Genomic DNA, 21689 nt, shown 5'->3' on the forward strand with positions numbered 1-21689 from the left:
TGTGAGTGGGCATTATTAACTTGGAAGATGTTCAGTAGGGCCAGTTGTGCGGTGACTTCTAATACTTGCTTAGTTATTTTGCATATTTCTTGTATGGCTGATGTCCAGAAGAGTTGGATTTTGGGACATTCCCACCACATGTGGAAATATGTGCCGGTGGAAGTGTCACCTCTCCAGCATTTTGGTGAGGCTCCTGGGTGTATCAGCGCTAGTTTCCATGGTATAAATGAGTTTCAGGGTGTGTTCTTTTCTTTTATCTGAGATGGATTTAAAGGGAAGTTTAGACCACATTCTAGTCCATTGGGTGGCGTTAATCTCATAGCCTATGTCGTCCTCCCATTGTATTTTTATTCCATTGAGGGGGTTTGTGGGATTTTGGAGCACTATTTTGAATATTGTGGATACTATCCCCTTGCCGTGTTAGGAGAAGCTTTTCGAAGGTTGTCAAGGGCCTAGTTGCTGCTGATTTTACTACTGGATTGTTGAAGAAGGCATGTAATTGGTGGTGTGTTAGCCAGGGCATTTGGGTGTCCCCTAGTTTGTCTTGTATTTCTTGTGTTGGTGTGGGTTTGTTATTTTTGTAGAGGTCTGCTAGGTGGTATAAGACTTTGGCTTGCCAGGTTTTTATCTGGGAGTTTTGTGCTGCATGGTGGAATAATGGGTGGTGAGCCAGGGAAATTAGTGGAGATGGAGTTGGAGACAGTTTACCTGCTTCTTCCTTCCATGCTTTAAGTATGGTTTGTGTGAACCTGTTTAGTGTGGGGATTTTCCTTAGGTTGTTTGGGAAGAATGGGTATGCTGTGGTGGAGGTATTTTTGATGATGTCTCTCTCCAAGTGTGCCCAATGTTTTGTCTAGTCTTCTAAAATGTATGGGATTATGTGGTGCACTTGGTTGACAATGTAGTATAGTTCTATGTTGGGAATTCCCCACCCCCCGACTGAGGAGGGGAGGTGTAGGTATTTGGGGTTTATTCTTGGATTTTTGTGTGATAAACGAGTGTAATTCTTTCTGCTATTTGCAGAGTTGGGTTGGGGGAATCTAGATTGGAAGAGTTTTAAATAGGTTGATTTTGGGAGGGTGAGCGTTTAGGTCATAACCATTTTGGCTTAGAGGGTGAAGTTGGTGTTGTTCCATTTCCGCAAGTCTTCTACCTGAAAAAACGCATTTCCTGACTGACTTTGTTTCATAAACTTTTCTTGTTTAATAAAACTTTTCTTGCTTGTTTGAATATTTTTTTCCTGAGACTAATAATTAGGTTTTGTCTCACACAAGTCCCCCACTAGATAATCCATGGTAAATTGTAGAAATTATTGTAATTGGTGTACCATGACTATGATGCATAGTACATCTCTACCACGTTGTAAACAAACAGTTTTATTGCTTATTATTTTATTTTATTTACTTTGGTTTTCTAAATGAGATCTTCTTGTTCCTTGAACATTCCAAAGTCATTTGCAACCAGATGGACTTAATTAACCTCTGGTTTAACTTTCAGGTATTAATCTGCAAACTGGAGCTGTAAACAAGTTCCCCTGGGGTGCTAAAAGCATGTCAGCCTTCTATTATGAATCTAATTGGACAGCTATATTTGCATAAATTCAATATTCTAGTTTGCAAAACAGGTCTGCATTTTGCTTTAGGCCATGCAAAAATAGGATGGTGGAAAAGAAAACATAATTTTTAACTCTCTTGCCCTGTAATGTATGTTTGTCCTTAATGGCAACTTTAATTTGGTATTTTGTTTTAATTAAAATTGTGGCTTGCTTTGCTTCCCCAACCATTTGGTTAACTGCTGCAGGTTAAGCAAGTTATTGGCATGGAATTAAATGGATTTAAGATGCTTGTATAAAGGATGGTGTCAATAACATCAACTTCCTTGAGCTTGCTTGAAAGGTATTTGTGTGTCAGAGTCACAGGCCATAAATAGTACTGATCATGGCCGATTAAGCACCAAAGTAAGCCCTACCCAGAAATACTTCATCATGAGGTGTCTGATTAGGTTATGCCAAGGCATCAATTTAAGATTCTTTTTTAAAAAATAATGAAATTGTGAGACCATTCCATTGCAGATTGTTCATAAGATGATGATGATGATTAAAATTTATATACTGCCCTATATCCGTAGGTCTCAGGATGGTTCACAAGATAAAATCAGAATATAAAACCACAAAATACATAATCAAAACAAAAACAACCCATTAACACATTTTGAATTTTTAAAAGGACATAGGATGTCAGTCAACCAAAGACCTGGTTAATGATGCCAGTGCAGTCGGACTAGATCGGTGTAATGTGCTCAGACCGTCTTGCTCCAGTGAGCAACCTGGGCTCTGAATTTTGCACTAGCTGAAGTTTCCGAACCGTTTCAGAGGCAGCCCTACATATAACGCATTGCAGTAATCTAACCTTGAGGTTATCAGAGCATAGACAACAGTAGTTAGGCTTATCCTGTCCAGACAGGGGCATAGCTGGGCCACCAGCTGAAGTTGATGGAAGGCGCACTGGGCCACCGAGGCCACCTGAGCCTTGAGTGACACCAAGGATCCAGGAGTACCCCCAAGCTACGAACCTGCTCCTTCAGAGGAAGTGTAACCCCATCAAGAGCAGGCGATCTCCCACCCATCTGGTCTAGGGAACCACCCACTAAAAGTCTCTTGTCTTATCTGGATTGAGTTTCAGTTTGTTGGATCTCATCCAGTCCATTATTGAGGCAAGACACTGGTCCAGCACTTCCACTGCCTCACCTGCAGATGTAAAGGAGAAATAGAGCTGGGTATCATCAGCATCCTGCTGACAACGTACTCCAAACCACCCAGCAGTTTCATGTAGATATTGACCAACATAGGGGATAGTATCAAGCCCTGCGGACCCCATATTGAAGGCTTCATGGGGCTGAAAAGCACTCCCCAAACAACGCCCTCTGGGAACAACCATCCAAGTAGGACTGGAACCACCACAAAGCAGTGCCACCCACTCCTAGTTGAAACAGCCCTCCAGAAGGATACCATGGTTGATGGTATCGAAAGCTGTCTATCTTGTTAAAGCATTTACCGTATTTTTCGCTCTTTAGGACGCACCAGATGATAAGACGCACCTAGTTTGGGGGGGGAGGAAAACAAGAAAAAAGATATTTTGAATCCCAGAAGCCAGAACAGCAAGAGAGATCTGGCTTCTGGGATACCGTGTGGCTGTTCTGGCTTCTGGGATAACCACGCCACGCCTCTTCGGGGCAGCGGGATGAAGGCTTCCCCTGCCTGAAGAGGCTGCACGTGGCTAAGGCAAAAGCCACGACAGGCCTCCGGCTTCCAGGCAGGCGCGTGGCTGAAGGGGCGCTGCGCAGTTCTTCCTCTCGGCGCAGCGCCTCTCCTGCGAAGGAGAGGCGCTGCGCAGAGAGGGAGAACTGCGCAGCGCCCCTTCAAGCGAAGCTGGAGAAGTTCCCACTGGAGCGAGTTCCTGCTGTGCTCCAAAGGCTTCAGGCGGCTATCCCTGAAGCCTGAAGAGCGAGAGGGGTCGGTGCGCACTGACCCCTCTCGCTCTCCAGGCTTCAGCGAAAGCAATGCAAAGCCTCCAGAGCGTGGAGGGAGCGCTCCCTCTGAGCTTCGGAGGCTTCGCGTTGCTATCGCTGAAGCCAAGGAGCCTGCATTCGCTCCATAGGACGCACACACATTTCCCCTTAATTTTTGGAGGGGAAGAAGTGCATCCTATAGAGTGAAAAGTACAGTAGCTGTTCTGGTCATTCTTCTATAATTACCGCTGTGTTTTATGTGCTATATTTGTGTCCTGTCTTTTGTACAAGAAACATAAAGGATGATCTCCAGGTGCCCAAGGAAAAAATAAGTTGCCGCAGTGTACAGGTGCCAGGCTGAAATCAATTGTTCAAAAGTGTCCCTGAGGAAGAACTTCGTTCAGAATGTGTTGGGCTCAGTTAAAAATGAAAAATTATTGTGCACCTGGATGTACCCCTCCTTCCTTTCCCCTGTTGCTGGCACCTTCCTGATTTTCTTCCCAGCATTTTAGCAGTGCAACAACTCTGAGTTAGGCTGAAGGAGACTTGTCCAATATCTGCTGAGCTATGTAGCAGAATGGTAATTTGAGGTTGCAGTTTTTTCTACAGACTTTACAATGAAAGAGGCTGCCTACACACCATCAAATGAACTAGAAATATAGGGCCAGATTTAACTAACCCATTCTACTGTGTTTTTACACCCCATTCATAAATCTATAGCTCCTGATTTTTGACTTCGAAAGCTCCTTGTACTGAATAAATACGTTTTTTATTGTTAATACCTGTCATTTATATGTTCTGTTTTATTCTTTAATAAAAATAAAATAAAACTATAAAAGGGAACAAAAGAAATACACAGCAAGATTCAACTAACCTGTTCTGTTGGTGGATGCCAGCGCAAGGTCTCTTGCTAGGGCAGGGGTCCTTCCCTCACTCCCCGCCAAGTCCTCTCTGGTGGGTTGGGAGAACAACAAGTGGACAAAAGAGAGGGAAGATCAGCTGGACAAGCAAAAATGCTTGAGCTGACAGAACAGTTTTCCTTAGCAGTGAATTGAGTTCCACCCATAGCTTTGATCGCCATATCTTGCACTGTGTGTTCATAAGTTAATGTCCTTCTCCTTTCTTTAAAACAGGTACATTTTTTTACATGTGCTACTATGTTTCCATTTATACAGGTCCATATGCATAAATCCCTCCCTCTTAATACCCCAAATAATAAATGGTTCAAAAATGCTTTTCGCTTGAAAGTACAGTCATACCTCGGGTTACAGACACTTCGGTTTGTGCGATTTCGGGTTGCGCACCACGCCGAACCCGGAAGTACCAGAACGGGTTACTTCCGGGTTTTGGCGCATGTGCAGAAGCGCTAAATTGTGCATTGCGCATGCACAGAAGCACCGAATTGCAACCTGCGTTCGTGCGCACACACGGCGCTGCAGGTTGTGAATGCTGTGGGTTGCAAACGTGCTTCCCGCACGGATCACGTTCGCAACCCGAGCGTCCACTGTATTACTGTTGGTGTTTGCATGTCAGGGCCTTGGGCCAAGGGGCCAAAGGCAACACTCCAACCCTCTCTATTTGGCTCTCAGGATTATCCCCAGGTCACTCTTCCATGCCCTCCTTGCGTGCATTTTCCTTGCTGGAATATGCTCCTGAAGTGTGATAATGCTTCTATCTTGCGTGGGTGGAAGAGGAAGAGATGTGTAGAAATGTCTGGTGTTTTTATGGCTGGAATGTAGCCTAGTGTACAAACATGAGTCCCATCTGCCTACTTTTGTCTCTGGCCCCACTCAGAAAGCCGCCCAGTAGGGATTCTGGCCCTTTTCACTCAGAAAGGTTCCCCACTCCGGTCATATATCTTGATGCTAACATATAAAGCCTGTCATAATTCCTGTTGCTGTGTGCGCACATTGGGAAGGGGGGTGGCATTCAGAGTGAATACTCTTGCTTTCTTCTGATCAAAGGCATAATGCTCATCTGTACTACTTTGTATGTGTTATAACACAAAAAGCAGGATAGGAGCAAAGTCCAAAGCAGAACAAATTCTAGGGTTTCATCCAGAAGGGAATGAGGACTAACCACTGAGCCTCTTGGGCTTGCTGTTCGGAAGGTTGGCGGTTCGAATCCCCGCGACGGACTGACCTCCCATTGGTTTGTCCCAGCTCCTGCCAACCTAGCAGTTCGAAAGCACACCAGTGCAAGTAGATAAATAAGTACCGTTGCAGCGGGAAGGTAAACAGCATTTCTGTGCGCTCTGGTTTCCGTAACGGTGTCCTGTTGCGCCAGAAGTGGTTTAGTCATGCTGACCACATGACCCGGAAAGCTGTCTGTGGACAAACACTGGCTCCCTTGGCCTGAAATGAGATGAGCGCTGCTACCCCATAGTGGCCTTTGACTGGACTTACCCCTCCAGGGGTCCTTTACCTTTAACAAGTTGTCAGGGTGCCTCAGGTAGTGAGAAAATGCTCTGCTATTGAATGGTTAATCTGCATGACTTGGGAGTTAGCCTTCTGGCACAGTAATTCATTCAGTTGAAATTGCATATGTGCAAAGAACAGCACTAATACAGTGGTACCTCAAGTTAAGTACTTAATTCGTTCTGGAGGTCCGTACTTAACCTGAAACTGTTCTTAACCTGAAGCACCACTTTAGCTAATGGGGCCTCCTGCTGCTGCTGCGCCGCCGGAGCACGATTTCTGTTCTCATCCTGAAGCAAAGTTCTTAACCTGAAGCACTATTTCTGGGTTAGCAGAGTCTGTAACCTGAAGCGTATGTAACCCGAGGTACCACTGTAGTGGAGAAACAGACCAACACAAATGTGGTGTGAGTAGCATGTGACCGTCTTCAAATAATGTTTCTAAGGCACTGTGCACAGCAGATGTTCTTCCAGCAACTGGGATAAGTCGCATACCATCTAGAAATGTTATGGTTGCATTGCACATTCTTCATTATTGGCAGCCACGGGTTTTGAATAGCTAGACAGTGGAAATGAATGCAAGCCAAGCACTACTGGGGATGCAAATGTAACCTCAAATTCCTTTTCAAATAAGACAATGCAGGAGTTCCAGATCCCCTTTCTTGGAAGCGCATGCTTGCAATGTTAAATTGTTGGTTGAATGTGAGTTTAGAGTAAACGTCACTGTTGTTTCATTATGTAACATCTTGGCACCAGTTTGAGCAGAGATGGACAACTTGGCCGCTTTACTAATGCTGAAAGGAGAACTGCCCAAGGCAAATTTAAGTTTCTCTTAAATTACTGCTAACTGTAAATAGCTGTTATTTATTCAGTATAGCTAGTAACCGTGATTGCTTTTCTGCACACAGCTATTAAATTGGGGTGGAGAGGTCTTAAGCTTGCCGTTCCTATTTTGAGTTTCTTTCCTATTTTGAGTTTCACAGTAAATCTGGGGTTCTTGGAATTGCTTTAGATGTGGTTTCAGGTATAAACAGCAAACTTAGAAAAGTGGAGCAAAGTGATACTAAAGGAAGACAATGATACTTATAAGGTTTTTTTAAAAATTAAATTAAAGCCTGCTTCATGTGAAATGTAATTAGCCTAACATAAATGTTCTTGTTGCTGATTATTAATATGTGTTAGAGCCTCTTTCAAAGAAACCAAGTGGCACTCTGGAAAAGAAGGGGGAGAGTGAGGAACTAGGGAGATTATAGTATATTAGCAGTGCTTTTTTCCTGGGGTACTCAAGGTACTTAAGTACCAGCAGCTTTCCCCCAAATGTTAAAAGTGTGATACTTACTGTAACAACTTCATGGTGATTGCCAGCACTGTTTTTCCCCCTTAAAACAACAGCTTTGAGTGAATGTGGTAGTCTGTTCAGACCTCTGCTGTGTTGATGATAATGTTTTGAATAATAAAACTTTGGTTATCTGAATCCCCCTGGTCGGGAGTGTAACTCTCAAACAATATGCTTTACACACACAAATAAGATACTTTACATAAGAGGTTACATTTCTGCTCCTTTTGGCAAGCGTGGCAAAAGCCTGTGATCACATTTGGTGCATGATCCCCAACCGGCAGAAATCATATTACCAGGAAGGAAGCTTGAAAAAATGTTATCTACTTGGTTGCTGATTAGTGGTATGTTTGGTGCAATGCTAGCTTGCAGGGAAGACCTGTCCAAAATAATCAAGATGTGATAGTGTGCTTCATTGCTTTGGCACACTTTATGCCTATGGCAAGTTGTGTTTTGCTTTGAAGCTTTAGGTCTTTTATAGATTTTTTATCTGACTTGTGTTATGACGAGGCATTGTCTTTGGTGTCATTTGGGTAGGCCACACGTTCCAAATCTTCTCTGGAAGCGTACAGCTTGGGGCTTCCTATAGGAAGGTGTGTGTGTGTGTGTGTGTGTGTGTGTGTGTGTGAGTGTGTGTGTGTGTGTGTGTGTGTGTTTGTTCCTACTGACAACTCTCTAACTTTGGTAAAGCAAGTTCTGGAAATGAGCCGTAGTGGGATTAGCATCTCAACAACACCAACATGTTAATCCTTGCAAAATCTCCCACCAGATTCCACAGGAAATTAATTTTGCGGTGAATAGAACCTCACTGTTAAGCTAAATAATGAGCTCCTGTTTTGTGACATTTTGTGACTTTCTCTAAGTTGCCTGCCACTACTTATGCTTTTAATTCGTAGTGGATTTTCTTTGAACTCCATGCACCCTTACTTTCCCCAGAATTCTAACAGTGAAAGCAACAAGACTTGGAGATTATCTAAATCGGGAGTTGCCAGCCTACAGGAGCTTAATAATAATAATAATAATGATAATAATACAAGAAGAAGAAGTCAGATTTAAAAGCAGTTCATGAACTATGTATTGCTAAACTGAAGTCTAAAACAAAACCAAGTCACACAGGCTTAGTAAAGTGTCTGGAAGGAAGAGTTTGGAGGCAAGCGATCATTAGTCTAGGGGAGCAAAGACTGCAGTTAGATTCTGAACTACCAAAGGCATTGAACAGGCCATTCCCTGTAGACCAGAGATTATGTTTGAGGAGTACAGTGAGAGGTGAAATGGATTTCAAAGGATGACGAGGATATGGTATAAGCTTTTAATTTCATGTGGCACATTGTAATGCATTGGATTAAGAAGGTCAGGATCAGCAAGTAGATTAGGGTTGCTGTGAAATGGGGGACAGGAAGTGGGCAGGTGTAGAGGACTCCCTGGTCCTGAATGGAGTAACTGTGCCCCGAAAGACCATGTGCTCAGCCTGGAAGTCCTTTTGGACTCACAGTTGTCCATGGAGGTGCAGGTCAATTCTGTGTCCAGGTTGGCAGTCCACCAGCTCCATTTGGTACGCAGGCTGAGACCCTACCTGCCCGCAGACTGTCTCACCAGAGTGGTGCATGCTCTGGTTATCTCCCGCTTGGACTACTGCAATGCCCTCTACATGGGGCTACCTTTGAAGGTGACCCGGAAACTACAACTAAACCAGAATGCGGCAGCTAGACTGGTGACTGGGGGTGACTGCCAAGACCTGAAAGACCTACGTTGGCTCCCAGTACATTTCTGAGCACAATTCAAAGTGTTGGTGCTGACCTTTAAAACGCTAAACGGCCTCGGCCCAGTATACCTGAAGGAGCGTCTCCACCCCCATCGTTCAGTCTGGACACTGAGGTCCAGCTCCAAGGGCCTTCTGGCAGTTCCCTGACTGCGAGAAGTGAGGTTACAGGGAACCAGGCAGAGGACCTTCTCGGTAGTGACGCCCATCCCGTGGAATGCCCTCTCACCAGATGTGAAGGAAATAAACAACTGTCTGACTTTTAGAAGACATGTAGAGGCAGCCCTGTTTAGGGAAGTTTTTAATGTTTGCTTTTTTATTGCTTTATTATTATTATTATTATTATTATTATTATTCTGTTGGGAGCCCCCCAGAGTGGCTGGGGAAACCCTGCCATATGGGCTGGGTATGTATGTATGTATAGTATGTATAGTAGTAACAACAACAACAACAACAACAACAACAACAACAACAACAACAACATGAGACTGTCTCTGAATTGTTTCTAGAAGCCTGAGCTGGTCCAGATGCTTACGAGAATATGGCTTGTGGGAGCATGCTCTACCCATTTTAGAACAGTTGCATTGGTTACTGTCAGAGCTGCTTCCAGATCCTAGCTCACAGAGGATCACGCTAGCCAGCGATCATTAAATAAAAGTCTTTATTGAGTTACAGTTTCCATTCTCAAGCTGCTGCGTGCAACTCTACGTCTCATGGTTAGATCGGCGAAGCTCCATCTGAGTCTCCGCCCCTTGTACACCAACTTAATATCCTAGCCTTGCTCCACCTTTTCCGCCTGACTGTTCTTCTCTGGGTCCCTCTGCCCCCCGGGGTCTCTTCCTTCCGGGATTCCTCTGACGCTGACGCTGACCCCCCTGACTCTTCTCCCTCCTTTCGGCGGGCTTTAGGACCTGGCTCCCTTTCCGGGCTGCCTACTGCGCCACTTTCCTGTGCATTTGAACTTGGCACGCGCGCCCAACCTTCCACCTTCCGTCTGACCGTTTCTTTGCTCCCCGATGGAGGTGTGGCCACTCCTGACTCGTGCCCTCCCCCCTGTTGTGAGCTGCCAGCGCTTGATCCCTGGCGCCCTTCCTCTTCCCTGCTCTCTGGCGGTGACGCTGGTCCTGATTTCCAACTGCTCCCCTCTGAGTCCCCTCTGGCTCTATCTTCCTGGGGTGTCCCCCTAGGCTCCCCCCTTGCCCTGGCCACTGGTGCTCCTTTCTGTGAATCTTCTGATTCACTGGAAAGACTCGGAGATCTCGGGTCATCGTCATCACTCATCTTTTCTTCTGCCTCCTCTCCCTCGCTCTCTGTTTCCTCCCTTGCCCTTGCCTCTGCTCCTGAACCCCTGACATCCATCCCCCCCTCGAAGCCCCCTCTTCCCCCCTCCCCTCCTTCCGGTGCGGGATCTGGGTGCTGCCGTGTCAGGGGGACGAATGTCGGATACAGTTCGCTTCCCGTGGCGGGCCGCCATCCGAAGTCTTCCGGTTCTTCCTCCCTGCTCTCGTTGACGACGGTCACCTCCGCTTCCATCTCTGTGCCGCCGTGCTCGAAACCCGGGTCGTCCCCGAAAACGTCCATGTCCGTCTCTCCCTCGTTGCCTTCTGGAGACGTTGCTCGTCCTGGACCCTCCAGCCACCTTCTGCGGAACTGCTCCTCTGGTCGATCATCCCACCAATACGAGGGTTCTGAAGCAGATCCCGAGGGTGACCCCTCCGGGGAACGGGCGTCTCGTGTCGGTTCCTCGTCCGAGTCGAACCCCCGGAACGTGCTGGCTGAAAGCGTGGGCGTGAAAAGCCAGTCGTCGAAAAAGTCTGCTGGCATTGGCCTATGTGGGAAGAGGGCATGAAACTCTTCTTTGAGCAGAGGTTCGTCTAAAGCGTAGCCCGGCACCCAGCTGTTGGCACTGGCCGGGGTGCCCTCCTTGGCGAGAAGGTATTCTACCCCCTCTTCCCCCCATCTGGAGTCCAAAATCTCCGTGACTTCGTTGATGCGCTCCTCCCGTGCCACTCCCCCCTGCCCGGTTCTCTCTCGGAGCGGACCCGGTGCCGTTCCTGGTTCCTGAAACCTGTGAGGTGCCTTGTAGGGAGTGAGCACCGATCTGTGGAACACCGGATGCATTCTGGAACCCTCCGGAAGAGCCAGCCTGAAAGCCACCGGGTTGACCCGTTCGTCGACTTGGTAGGGCCCCAGTTGTTTATGCCCTAGTTTCTTCTTCGCCAACGACCTGGCCGGCACTGCGTGGGCTGCTAACCAGACCCAGTCTCCCACATGGATCTCTTCGCCAACCCTTCTGTGTTTGTCCGCTTGTACCTTGTATGCGTGTTTAGCCAGCTCCAGGTGCCGCCGCAGCTGATCGTGGACCTCCTGCAACTCCGACGCGAACGCATCTGCTGTCTGCGGCTCCCCCTCCCCCATTCTTTCCAGTCCCGGGAAGGTTCTAGGGTGCCTCCCGTTGTTGGCGAAGAACGGCGTGACCCCCGTGGACACGTGCTTCGTGTTGTTGTAGGCGAACTCGGCGAGAGGCAGGTAATCCACCCACGTCGCAGGCTGTTGATTCGCATAACATCTCAGGTACTGCTGCATGATGGCATTGACCCGCTCCGCTTGCCCGTTGGTCTGCGGGTGTCTAGCCGACGCCAGGTTGATCTTGACGTTCAGGAAGCCCATCAGCCTCTGCCAGAAGTTTGAGATGAACTGTCGCCCTCGGTCGGACAGAATAGACCGCGGCAGACCGTGAACCTTGAACACGTGGTCTATGAACAGTTTGGCGGTTTGTTCCGCCGTGGCCACCTTCGCACACGGAATGAAATGTGCCATCTTGGAGAACAAATCCACCACCACCAGCACAGCCGTCTTGCCCCTCGAGCTGGGCAGATCCGTGACAAAGTCCAGGGCCACTCTCTCCCATGGCTCGAACGGAGTTTGCAGCGGTTCCAGCAGTCCGGCCGGCGGTCTGTGCACTGGTTTGGACCTCTGGCAGGTGTCACACCTCGCCACGTAGTCCGCGACTTCCCCTCTCATTCCGGGCCACCAGAAGTCTCTGGCTACTAATTCCACCGTCTTCTCCTTGCCAAAGTGCCCGGCAGTGGGCGCGTCGTGCAGCTGCTGCAGTACCTTGGCGCGAAGTTCGTCTCCCGGCACGTAGATGGCCCCTTTACGGATGAGCAAACCATCTCGCAGCTGGAACTCGTCGGTCGCTGCCGTGCCCCTGTGCACCTCTGCCATCTTTGCTTGCGCGAAGGAGTCATCCTGCAACGCTCGTCGCACCGCATCCAGGTCAACTGTCGCCGCCGCGCACGCCCACACTGTCGGTGCGAAGATGTGCATGGCGGCCGCTGGCGTTGCCTCCTCCAGATACTGTGGCTTACGGGAGAGAGCATCCGCCATGATGTTGGTGTCCCCCGGGACATACTCTATTCGGAAGTCGAAATTCGCAAAGAACTCAGCCCAACGTATCTGCCTCTGGTTCAGGAACTGTGCCGTGCGCCAGTGCTCTAGATTCTTGTGGTCCGTGCAGACCTGCACCGTGTGCTTGGCGCCGATCAGGAAGTGCCTCCACGCTTTGAACGCTGCATGAATGGCCAGCAACTCCCTGTCCCAGATGGTGTAGTTCTGTTCGGACTTGCTGAGCTTCCTTGAGTAAAACGCTCCCGGCCTCCAAACCCCCTGCGGGTCTTTCTGCAGCAGGACTGCTCCCACGGCTCTGTCCGAAGCGTCTGTCTCCACCCTCATCGGCCTGCTGGGGTTGACATGAAGCAGCTGCTCTTCCGACGCGAAGAGACGCTTGAGTGCCTGAAAGGACTGCTCCGCCTGCTCTGTCCAGATGAACTTCTTTTTCTTGGAGCTGAGCGTGTCCGTGATGGCCGCTGTCTGCATCGCAAAGCCTTTGATAAACTTGCGATAGAAGTTCGCGAAGCCGACAAACCGTTGGACCTCCTTCCGGTTGCGTGGGCTTTTCCAATCCAACACTGCTCGGACCTTGGCGCTGTCCATGGCGAGCCCTTTATCAGACAACTTGTAGCCCAGGAAATCCACCTCCGTCACGTCGAATTGGCACTTCTCCAGCTTGGCGTAAAGCCTATGTTGCTGTAGCCTGCTCAGCACTTCCTTGACGTGTCTGTCATGCTCCTGCTGCGATTCCGAAAAGATCAGGATGTCATCCAAGAAACAGACGCACGTCTTGTAGAGGAGCCCCGCCAACACGTGATGCATGAAAGCTTGAAAAACGTGGGAGCCATTTTGCAATCCAAAAGGCATAACTCTATATTCGTAGGTGCCCAGGGGCGTGAACATGGCTGTCTTCCACTCATCTCCCTCCCGCATGCGAATGAGGTTGTACGCCCCTCGCAGGTCCAACTTGGTGAACACTCTGCCCTTCCGTACCTTTGCGAGGAGGTCGTCGATTCGGGGCATGGGGAAGTCCGATGGCTTGGTCACACTGTTCAAGATGCGAAAGTCCACTACAAGTCTTTTTTGGGGCGTGTCCCGCTTCTTAACAAAGAATACCGGACTGCCCCCCGCTGCCTTGGACTCTCGGATGAAACCGCGCTCCAAATTATGATCTATGAACTCTTTGAGTTCCTGCAGTTCGTCCTCAGACATGGAATACAGCTTCCCTTTGGGCAGCGCCGCCCCCGGCAGCAGGTCAATTTTGCAGTCATATGGTCTGTGGGGGGGTAGCCTGTCTGCCTCCTTCTCGCAGAAAACCTCCAAAAATTCTGCGTACTTGTGGGGAACCGCTTGCAGCGTGCCTAGCTGCAGCTGTGACTCCTCTTCCCCTCCTTCCTGCCTGGGCACGATGCAGTGTTCAGCGCAAAAGGAAGAGCCGAAGGTCAGCTGCCTCTGGTACCAAGCCAGTGTCGGGCTGTACTTGTCCAGCCAACTCATGCCCAATACAATGGGCGTGTCCGATAGTTGAGTGACATTGAAGCTGATGATTTCCCTGTGATTCCCAAGTCGCATCACCATTGGTGGCGTCTGCTTCACCACTTGCCCCCCTAGCAGCTCCCTGCCATCCACCGTGACAACCTGCAGGGGCAGCGTGGCAGGCAGCAACTGTATAGCGTGCCGGTCGACAAAGTCCTGCCCTATAAAGTCCGCATTGCTTCCGGAGTCAATGGTGATTGGCACGTCCATGGTGATTCCATTGGGCAGCTGGAGCGACGCGGTGAGCCTCACTACCGGTTTGGGCGGGAGGGGGTCCATGGGCTGTAAAATCTCTGGGGACTGCTTCACTGACACGTCTGGCTGGGCCCCAGTGCCTCTTCCTCCAACCAGACTCCGTCGTTTCCCTGCTGTGGTTGTCCTTGCTGCGTTGCTGCAGTTACCATTGCTGAGGCTGCAGTGTGCTTGTGGAGCCTCTGGGGACACTCTTTCGCCATATGCTGTGGATCATCGCAGATGTAACACTTCCTGTTCCCTCTAGGAGGCTTCGCTTTCACTGCTGCCGGTGCTAGGGCTCTGGCTGCTGACTGAGCCCTTGCACCTCCAACCTCCATAGGTTCCGCTCCTCCTCCTGGCGGAGGCGTGGATTGCGCACGCGCTGCTTCTCTGGGAAGGAAGGAGGAGCCACTGGCTGGTTCGCGCCCTCCACGCCCTTCGTCCCTGCTCCACGGACGTCCTTCCAGCCGCACCCCCACTGCCAGCGCCCTCTGAACGATCTCCTGCGTGGTTCGGGGTCTCTCCCCCCTCGCAATTTCATCTTTAACCGAGCCGTGCAATCCCTCCCAAAACAGGTCTCTTACAGGAGCCGAATCTCTGTCCCATTCCAGGGCACTGACCAAAGCGAAAAAGCGGGCATGGTACTGCCTTACGCTGGCCCTCCCTTGCTTCAGTCCATGTATCTGCTGCCGAGCAAGATCCACGTCAATGCTTGATAAAAAGCACCCATCCATCGCTTTAATAAAGGCATCCGCATTTTGGAGCGCCGGATCCTTATCTCTCCACAAATTGCGCAGCCATGCTTTGGCATCTCCATGCAAATGGGACATGATGAATCCCACCTTCTCTTGCTCATCTCTAAAGTCTTTGTTCAGCAGTTGCAGTGCACACATTACATCTGCTCTAAAGTTGGGGTACTGTTGCAAATTCCCATCGAAGTGAGAGACCAGACCGCCTGTTCGTCTCCCCAACCCAATCCCCTCCGGTTTGGGTGTCAGTTGCCCTTGCTTCGTAAGCACTTCCAACCTGACCTGGAGATCCCTGTAGGCGGCAGCTGCGTCCTCCTCTCTCTTCCTGGATGCAAGAGCCTCGGCATTCAGTCGTGTCACTGCTTCTCTGAGTTCCACTATCTGCTGTTCGGCCGTCATGTTGTCTGCCGTTCGTGAGCTCGCTAGTAGGCACCCGCTTTCTCTCCTCTCCGCGAGGACGTAGATGCCCACAATCTGCAGATGGAGCTTACTGTCAGAGCTGCTTCCAGATCCTAGCTCACAGAGGATCACGCTAGCCAGCGATCATTAAATAAAAGTCTTTATTGAGTTACAGTTTCCATTCTCAAGCTGCTGCGTGCAACTCTACGTCTCATGGTTAGATCGGCGAAGCTCCATCTGAGTCTCCGCCCCTTGTACACCAACTTAATATCCTAGCCTTGCTCCACCTTTTCCGCCTGACTGTTCTTCTCTGGGTCCCTCTGCCCCCCGGGGTCTCTTCCTTCCGGGATTCCTCTGACGCTGACCCCCCTGACTCTTCTCCCTCCTTTCGGCGGGCTTTAGGACCTGGCTCCCTTTCCGGGCTGCCTACTGCGCCACTTTCCTGTGCATTTGAACTTGGCACGCGCGCCCAACCTTCCACCTTCCGTCTGACCGTTTCTTCGCTCCCCGATGGAGGTGTGGCCACTCCTGACTCGTGCCCTCCCCCCTGTTGTGAGCTGCCAGCGCTTGATCCCTGGCGCCCTTCCTCTTCCCTGCTCTCTGGCGGTGACGCTGGTCCTGATTTCCAACTGCTCCCCTCTGAGTCCCCTCTGGCTCTATCTTCCTGGGGTGTCCCCCTAGGCTCCCCCCTTGCCCTGGCCACTGGTGCTCCTTTCTGTGAATCTTCTGATTCACTGGAAAGACTCGGAGATCTCGGGTCATCGTCATCACTCATCTTTTCTTCTGCCTCCTCTCCCTCGCTCTCTGTTTCCTCCCTTGCCCTTGCCTCTGCTCCTGAACCCCTGACAGTTACCAATATGTTTCTCAGCACAATTCAAAGTGTTAATTATTGCTTATAATGCCCTAAATTGCTTCAGACTGGGATACCTGAAGGAATGCCCCTTCTCTGCATTGATGCTTAGCTGGACAGGACATGTAAGAGTCTTTTCTGTGGCCGCAGCCCAGTTCTGGAATTCTCCCCTCCAGGAAGTTCAGCTGTGCCTCTCATCCTTTGTCTTCGCCAGACAGTGTAAACTGATCTCGTTTATTAGCCTAGGCAGGGCCGCAGCTAGGGGGTGGTGAGGTGGGCCCCTGCCAGGGGCGCAGCCAATGCCCCCCCCGCAAAATCGGCTAAAAATATGTCCATAAACATAAATATTGATTATTGCCTCATAAGAAATGGTTTTAAATAGAGGGTGAATTGAATGGGGGTTGGGGGTTGGAGGAGAGGTGGAAAGAAGAGTTAATTTGTCCATGGCTAGGGGGTGCAATCTGGACAGTTCTGCCAGGGGTGCAAGATCACCTAGCTATGGCTCTGAGCCTAGGTATTTTTAAGGCTGACTTTGGTTTCCTCTGCCATGAGGACGGTTATCATCTGGCGGTTCGTGAATCATGAAACAAGAATGCCCTTCTTTTTGAAAGAAAGAAAAGAATAGATTGCGCCGGGTGGGAGCAAGCACTTTGGCATGTTAAAAGCACTCTTAGTATTCCAGTGAGAATGTTACTAGCTTGTTGTGATGGCATCATGCAGTTCCTAAAGCTGTCAGCTGAGGCCAAGGTTACGGTTCCTTCTATATTTAAGCGATTGTGCTTTCTTGTCTGCAAGGTCTTGAACGTAGAGAGCCTTATCCCAGCCAAGCCACTAGCTTTCACATTAATAAGCGTTGCATGGGAAGATAAAGATAAACCCTTTAGCTGGGTGAACACTGGGCATTTTAATTGTTTTGTTATGTAGGCGATTAGCGGATGCAAAACGTTGCAGTGTGGAATGCTTCTGTGCAGGCTTCGTCTGTGGAGCCACCCCGTACCATTCCCCTTTTCTCTCTCGCCTTACCCACTGAGCATGCTCAGTCAGTGTTGGGTTTGGCTGGGAAGGTGAATGGACTTCAAAGTGTTGTCTTCTGAGACTTTGGAGTTCTTATGAGCCTGCTGGTTGCTCCTCTTTGTTCATTTTGGATACACTGAGGTCCAGCGCCAAGGGCCTTCTGGCGGTTCCCTCCCTGCGAGAAGCGAGGTTACAGGGAGCCAGGCAGAGGGCCTTCTCGGTAGTGGCACCCATCCCTGTGGAACACCCTCTCACCAGATGTCAAAGAAACAAACAACTATCTGACTTTTAGAAGATACCTGAAGGCAGCTCTGTTTAGGAATTTTTTTATATTTGATGTTTTATCGTGTTTTTAATATTCTGTTGGCAGCCACCCAGAGTGACTATATTATTATTATTATTATTATTATTATTATTATTATTATTATATTTAAGGAGCAACATGGTTGAAATTGAGATTGATACCAGTCTATATGGTACTGTATTTTTAAGTTTTAATTATCAGTAGTATTTTAGGATTTGTATGTTGCTTTCTTTAATTTTCTCATTGCCCAACTAGCATGCTCTCTGTGTCACCAAAATATCATGGACCCACATGATGTTCTACGAAACTCGAGTAGAGATCTTCCCTTATGTGGGTATACAACCTGTTTGCATCCGCTTTGTTCCACAGTATGAGTTGAAGAATAACAGGATCAAGAACTCTGTGTACACTTCACTAGTCACAAGACCTTTTCTTTTTCAATCATGCCATGGAATTTTTAATAATGAAATATTTTTAAGAATTACTTCTTGATAATCTTTCTGTAATCTTGACTTGGATGAGCACATGATGAAGACGGCGAACCTGCCAATAACTTGCCATTGCTTTTTTATTTGTACGGTTGCTTTCATTCTTGATAATCTAGCCAGTGTAAAATAGTATTTGTGTTTGTGTTGTAGTTCACAACTGGACGCAGGAGGAGACTCTTCAGTGGCTGGTAGAATTTGTTGAACTCCCTCAGTATGAGAAGACTTTCAGAGAAAATAACGTCAAAGGAACAACATTGCCAAGGTGAATTTTTCAGCCTTGCTAAGTTTTGTACCTTTTTGGGTGCTCCTGCAGTGTCGGGCTCTCTGTGCAGATCATGCTTAGTGAAATATATTAAACATTAAGATTAAACATTTCTTACATCTGAAACATTGTTAGCCTAAGAAATCTGCCTTTTTGATGGTACATTATTGCACTTAAACTGACAAAGTCATTCAGTTCTGTATAGTTTCATGCTATATTGGTTTAAACAAAGACATTCTGTTAATGCCAAACTTGATGTTAGTTTGGTACATTAAAATCTACCATCCCTGGTTTAGTGTTGTACATGAAATTTGATAAACCACACAACATAATCTATTTCTCAGTGACTTTGAGTTACTGCACACAATAGAATCTGCATTTTTAGTTGTGTCTCTAACAGTTGCTCTCAGGACAAGGAACATAAAATCCCTGCTTTATTGTGTACAGGATAGCAGTTAATGAAGCCGCATTTATGATCTCTCAGTTGAAAATAATTGATCGGAGCCACCGGCAGAAACTACAACTGAAGGCCTTGGATGTTGTCTTATTTGGACCTCTCACACGTTAGTATTATTTCCTCTCTCTGCCTCCTCCCCACATACACACCTTTAAACTGCTAGCAGAAAGAATTGTTCTGTTGAACTGTGATTTACATTAATATTTAGGCTAGCTAATTCCTCTGAGGGATATGCCCAATGATACTATTGTGGGTATCCTTCAGCGGGTGTGTTTTGAGTATAAAAATAAACCATGGTTGATCAGGACAGGAATAAGCCTAGGTAAGTCTTGGATTTGTGTGCTATTTTATCCTCTAGTGCAGTCATAAGGAGTTAGGAAGCTTTCACTTCTTGCTTTAGATGAACCACAATTTAGCATTACATCTAAATCCTAAACTATGAGTCATCTGATTATAGCAAACCAGTTTCATTGCGTGGTTTGAAGCTGCCTTGTTTCAGACAAACTGTAGATGCAAACCATCATTTCATTTGCTTGTTTTTAAGTGAAAGGAAATGGCAAGTGGGCTGTCAAATTCTGAATTAACCTTTTTTGGGGGGGGGGGGTGTAAAAATTATTATTATTATTTGTATACCCGGGGGCCTCAGGGTCGTTCACAGAATAAAATCAAGATATAAAACCACAAAATACCTAATAAAAATAACACCACCACCACAATGGTACTCATACCTTGATAAATTGAAAAATGTCTAGATCCCACCCAGCCCTTCTTTCTATGCCCCTCCCCCTTCTCTACTGAATTTGTGGTACACATTTTCATTTTGTATTTTAGTATCAACTTTTTAATTGAAATTTGACATTTTATGGATGGCATTTATTAGAAAGAATTAAAAATCACGATTGGTGCCAAGGACATTTCTCTTTGACTTTTCCTCCACCTCATGCTTGCCACGAGAAGTTAGTGCAGTGCTCTGCTGCTCCTGTTTGTGGCAATCACACAATGTTGCTTTTACACACCCACCATGCCAATGATACTACACCCAACCCAAACCCCGAGAAAATGAGAGGGAGGGAGAGAGAGAGAGGTTATCTAATAACAACAGGCAGCATTCCCCACTACCGGTGGGGGGGGGACCCAAGATGGCCAGCCGCATTCCCTCTTACCTCTGATGCGCACACAGAGCACATGGGGAGTGGGTGGCACTGTGGTCTAAAAAACTGAGCCTCTTGGGCTTTCTAATCAGAAGGTCAGCGGTTTGAATCCCCGCAACAGAGTGATCTCCCATTGCTCTGTCCCAGCTCCTGCCAACCTAGCAGTTCGAAAGCACACCTGTGCAAGTAGATAAATAGGTACCGCTGCAGCGGGAAGGTAAGCAGCATTTCTGTGTGCTCTGGTTTCCGTCACGGTGTTCCGTTGCACCAGAAGCAGTTTCGTTCTGCTGGCCACATGACCTGGAAAGCTGTCTGTGAACAAACGCCGGCTCCCTCGGCCTGAAAGCGAGATGGGCAACCCTATAGTGACCTTTGACTGGACTTAAACGTCTAGGGATCCTGTACCTTTACCTCTTTTTTTTTTTTTTACACCGAGCGCATGCATGTACTCAGAGCACAAATACATGCCCATCTCCCTATGCAACTCACAAACATGCACTTCACAGATATAATTCCTTCTCTTTGTCCCACACGCCACAAATGCACACATAGCTCCCCCTTCTCTCTCACACACAGGCCGCACATAGATCTCTTCCTCTCTGTCCAGATGTACCTCTCTCCCTAGGAGACCTCACATGCATGCCTCCTTTTCTCTCTCATTCGCACAGACAACGTATAGAACTCTCCCTCCCACCAAATATCACAAAATACATCTCTTCCTCTCTCATACATAGCCCCTCCTTCAGAAAAAGGCCTTCCCTCGGGCAGAGGAAGCACCTGCCACCAGTTCCACATCGATGGCAGACAACAGCAGCCTGAGTGTGTGAGGATCCCACTGCTCCACCCTAACCTTTTTTAAAAATAATAATAAAAAAACCCCAGCATGGAGTGAAAGAGGTACTTGTGGCTGGCTGGCAGGCAGTGGCAGCCTGAGTTTGCAGGAACATCCCCAGCCACTTCCCCCATATCTCCAGCTAGCATGGGATGAAGGAGGCACTTGCTCCTTTTAAGAAGGCTGTGGCAGCCATATGATGATAACTTCATTGCTCCTCCCCCCCCCCTGAACTTTTTTGTTTTTTTAAGTAAGCCCCAGGGCAGGCAAAGGCTAGCAGGCAGCAGTGGCATCCCAAGCAAAGATGTTGGTACTCCTTTCTGGAATGTTTTGTCAGAAAAAATCACTGGCTGCACCAAAGAACGCTGCACACCAACCTTTTTCTCGGCACCACGTGTTTTCTACTGCTGCTGCAGTTAATCTTAGGCATGATTAGTGAAAACAAGCCAGCTTAATTTAACTTGGTTTGACCCTTTCAGGATTACAGCGACTCTTCTTTAAGACACATGTGCAGACATGTTGCCAGGAGAGAGAGGGGAAAAAATTATGCTGAGCACTAACCATACTTAAGATTAACTGCAGCTTGTAATTTTTTTTTTAACTTCGACAAACTAGTCGACCTAAAATGGAAGTGGAAGTTTCTGAACTCACAGAGCCATGCTGGAGGGGAGCGTATGGGCTCATGGCTTGTTGCAGCTTGTGTAGCACTAAACCCTGGTTTGGCATTGTATCCAAATCAGCCCAATCTTGTTAGATGATCTATCTCTTTAACTCACGTACAACTGCATTTTTCAGGACCGCCTCACAACTGGATGAAAGATTTCATCCTCACCATTTCTATAGTGATCGGCGTCGGCGGCTGCTGGTTTGCTTATACTCAGAACAAGACTTCGAAAGAGCATATGACAAAAATGATGAAAGATTTAGAAAGCCTTCAAACAGCAGAACAGAGTCTGTGCGATTTGCAAGAGAGGTACGTAAAAAACAGACAATACTTTAGGG

The 21689-nt window shown here is 47.9% G+C and overlaps 1 protein-coding gene across 3 annotated transcripts in view; it reads left to right on the forward strand.

The window, feature by feature from the left end:
- STIM2 (stromal interaction molecule 2) overlaps positions 1-21689 on the forward strand; it is an 88191-nt gene that overhangs the window by 55290 nt on the left and 11212 nt on the right. For all 3 annotated transcript variants that reach the window (XM_081019954.1, XM_081019953.1, XM_081019955.1), the window contains 3 exons: positions 18136-18247; positions 18695-18810; positions 21483-21660. In XM_081019954.1, coding sequence (XP_080876080.1) covers positions 18136-18247; positions 18695-18810; positions 21483-21660 — 406 coding nt within the window. The remainder of the gene's footprint in view (positions 1-18135; positions 18248-18694; positions 18811-21482; positions 21661-21689) is intronic.

This window comes from Podarcis pityusensis (assembly GCF_964106645.2).
Source record: "Podarcis pityusensis genome assembly, chromosome: 9".
In the NCBI taxonomy this organism is placed as follows: Eukaryota; Metazoa; Chordata; class Lepidosauria; order Squamata; family Lacertidae; genus Podarcis; species Podarcis pityusensis.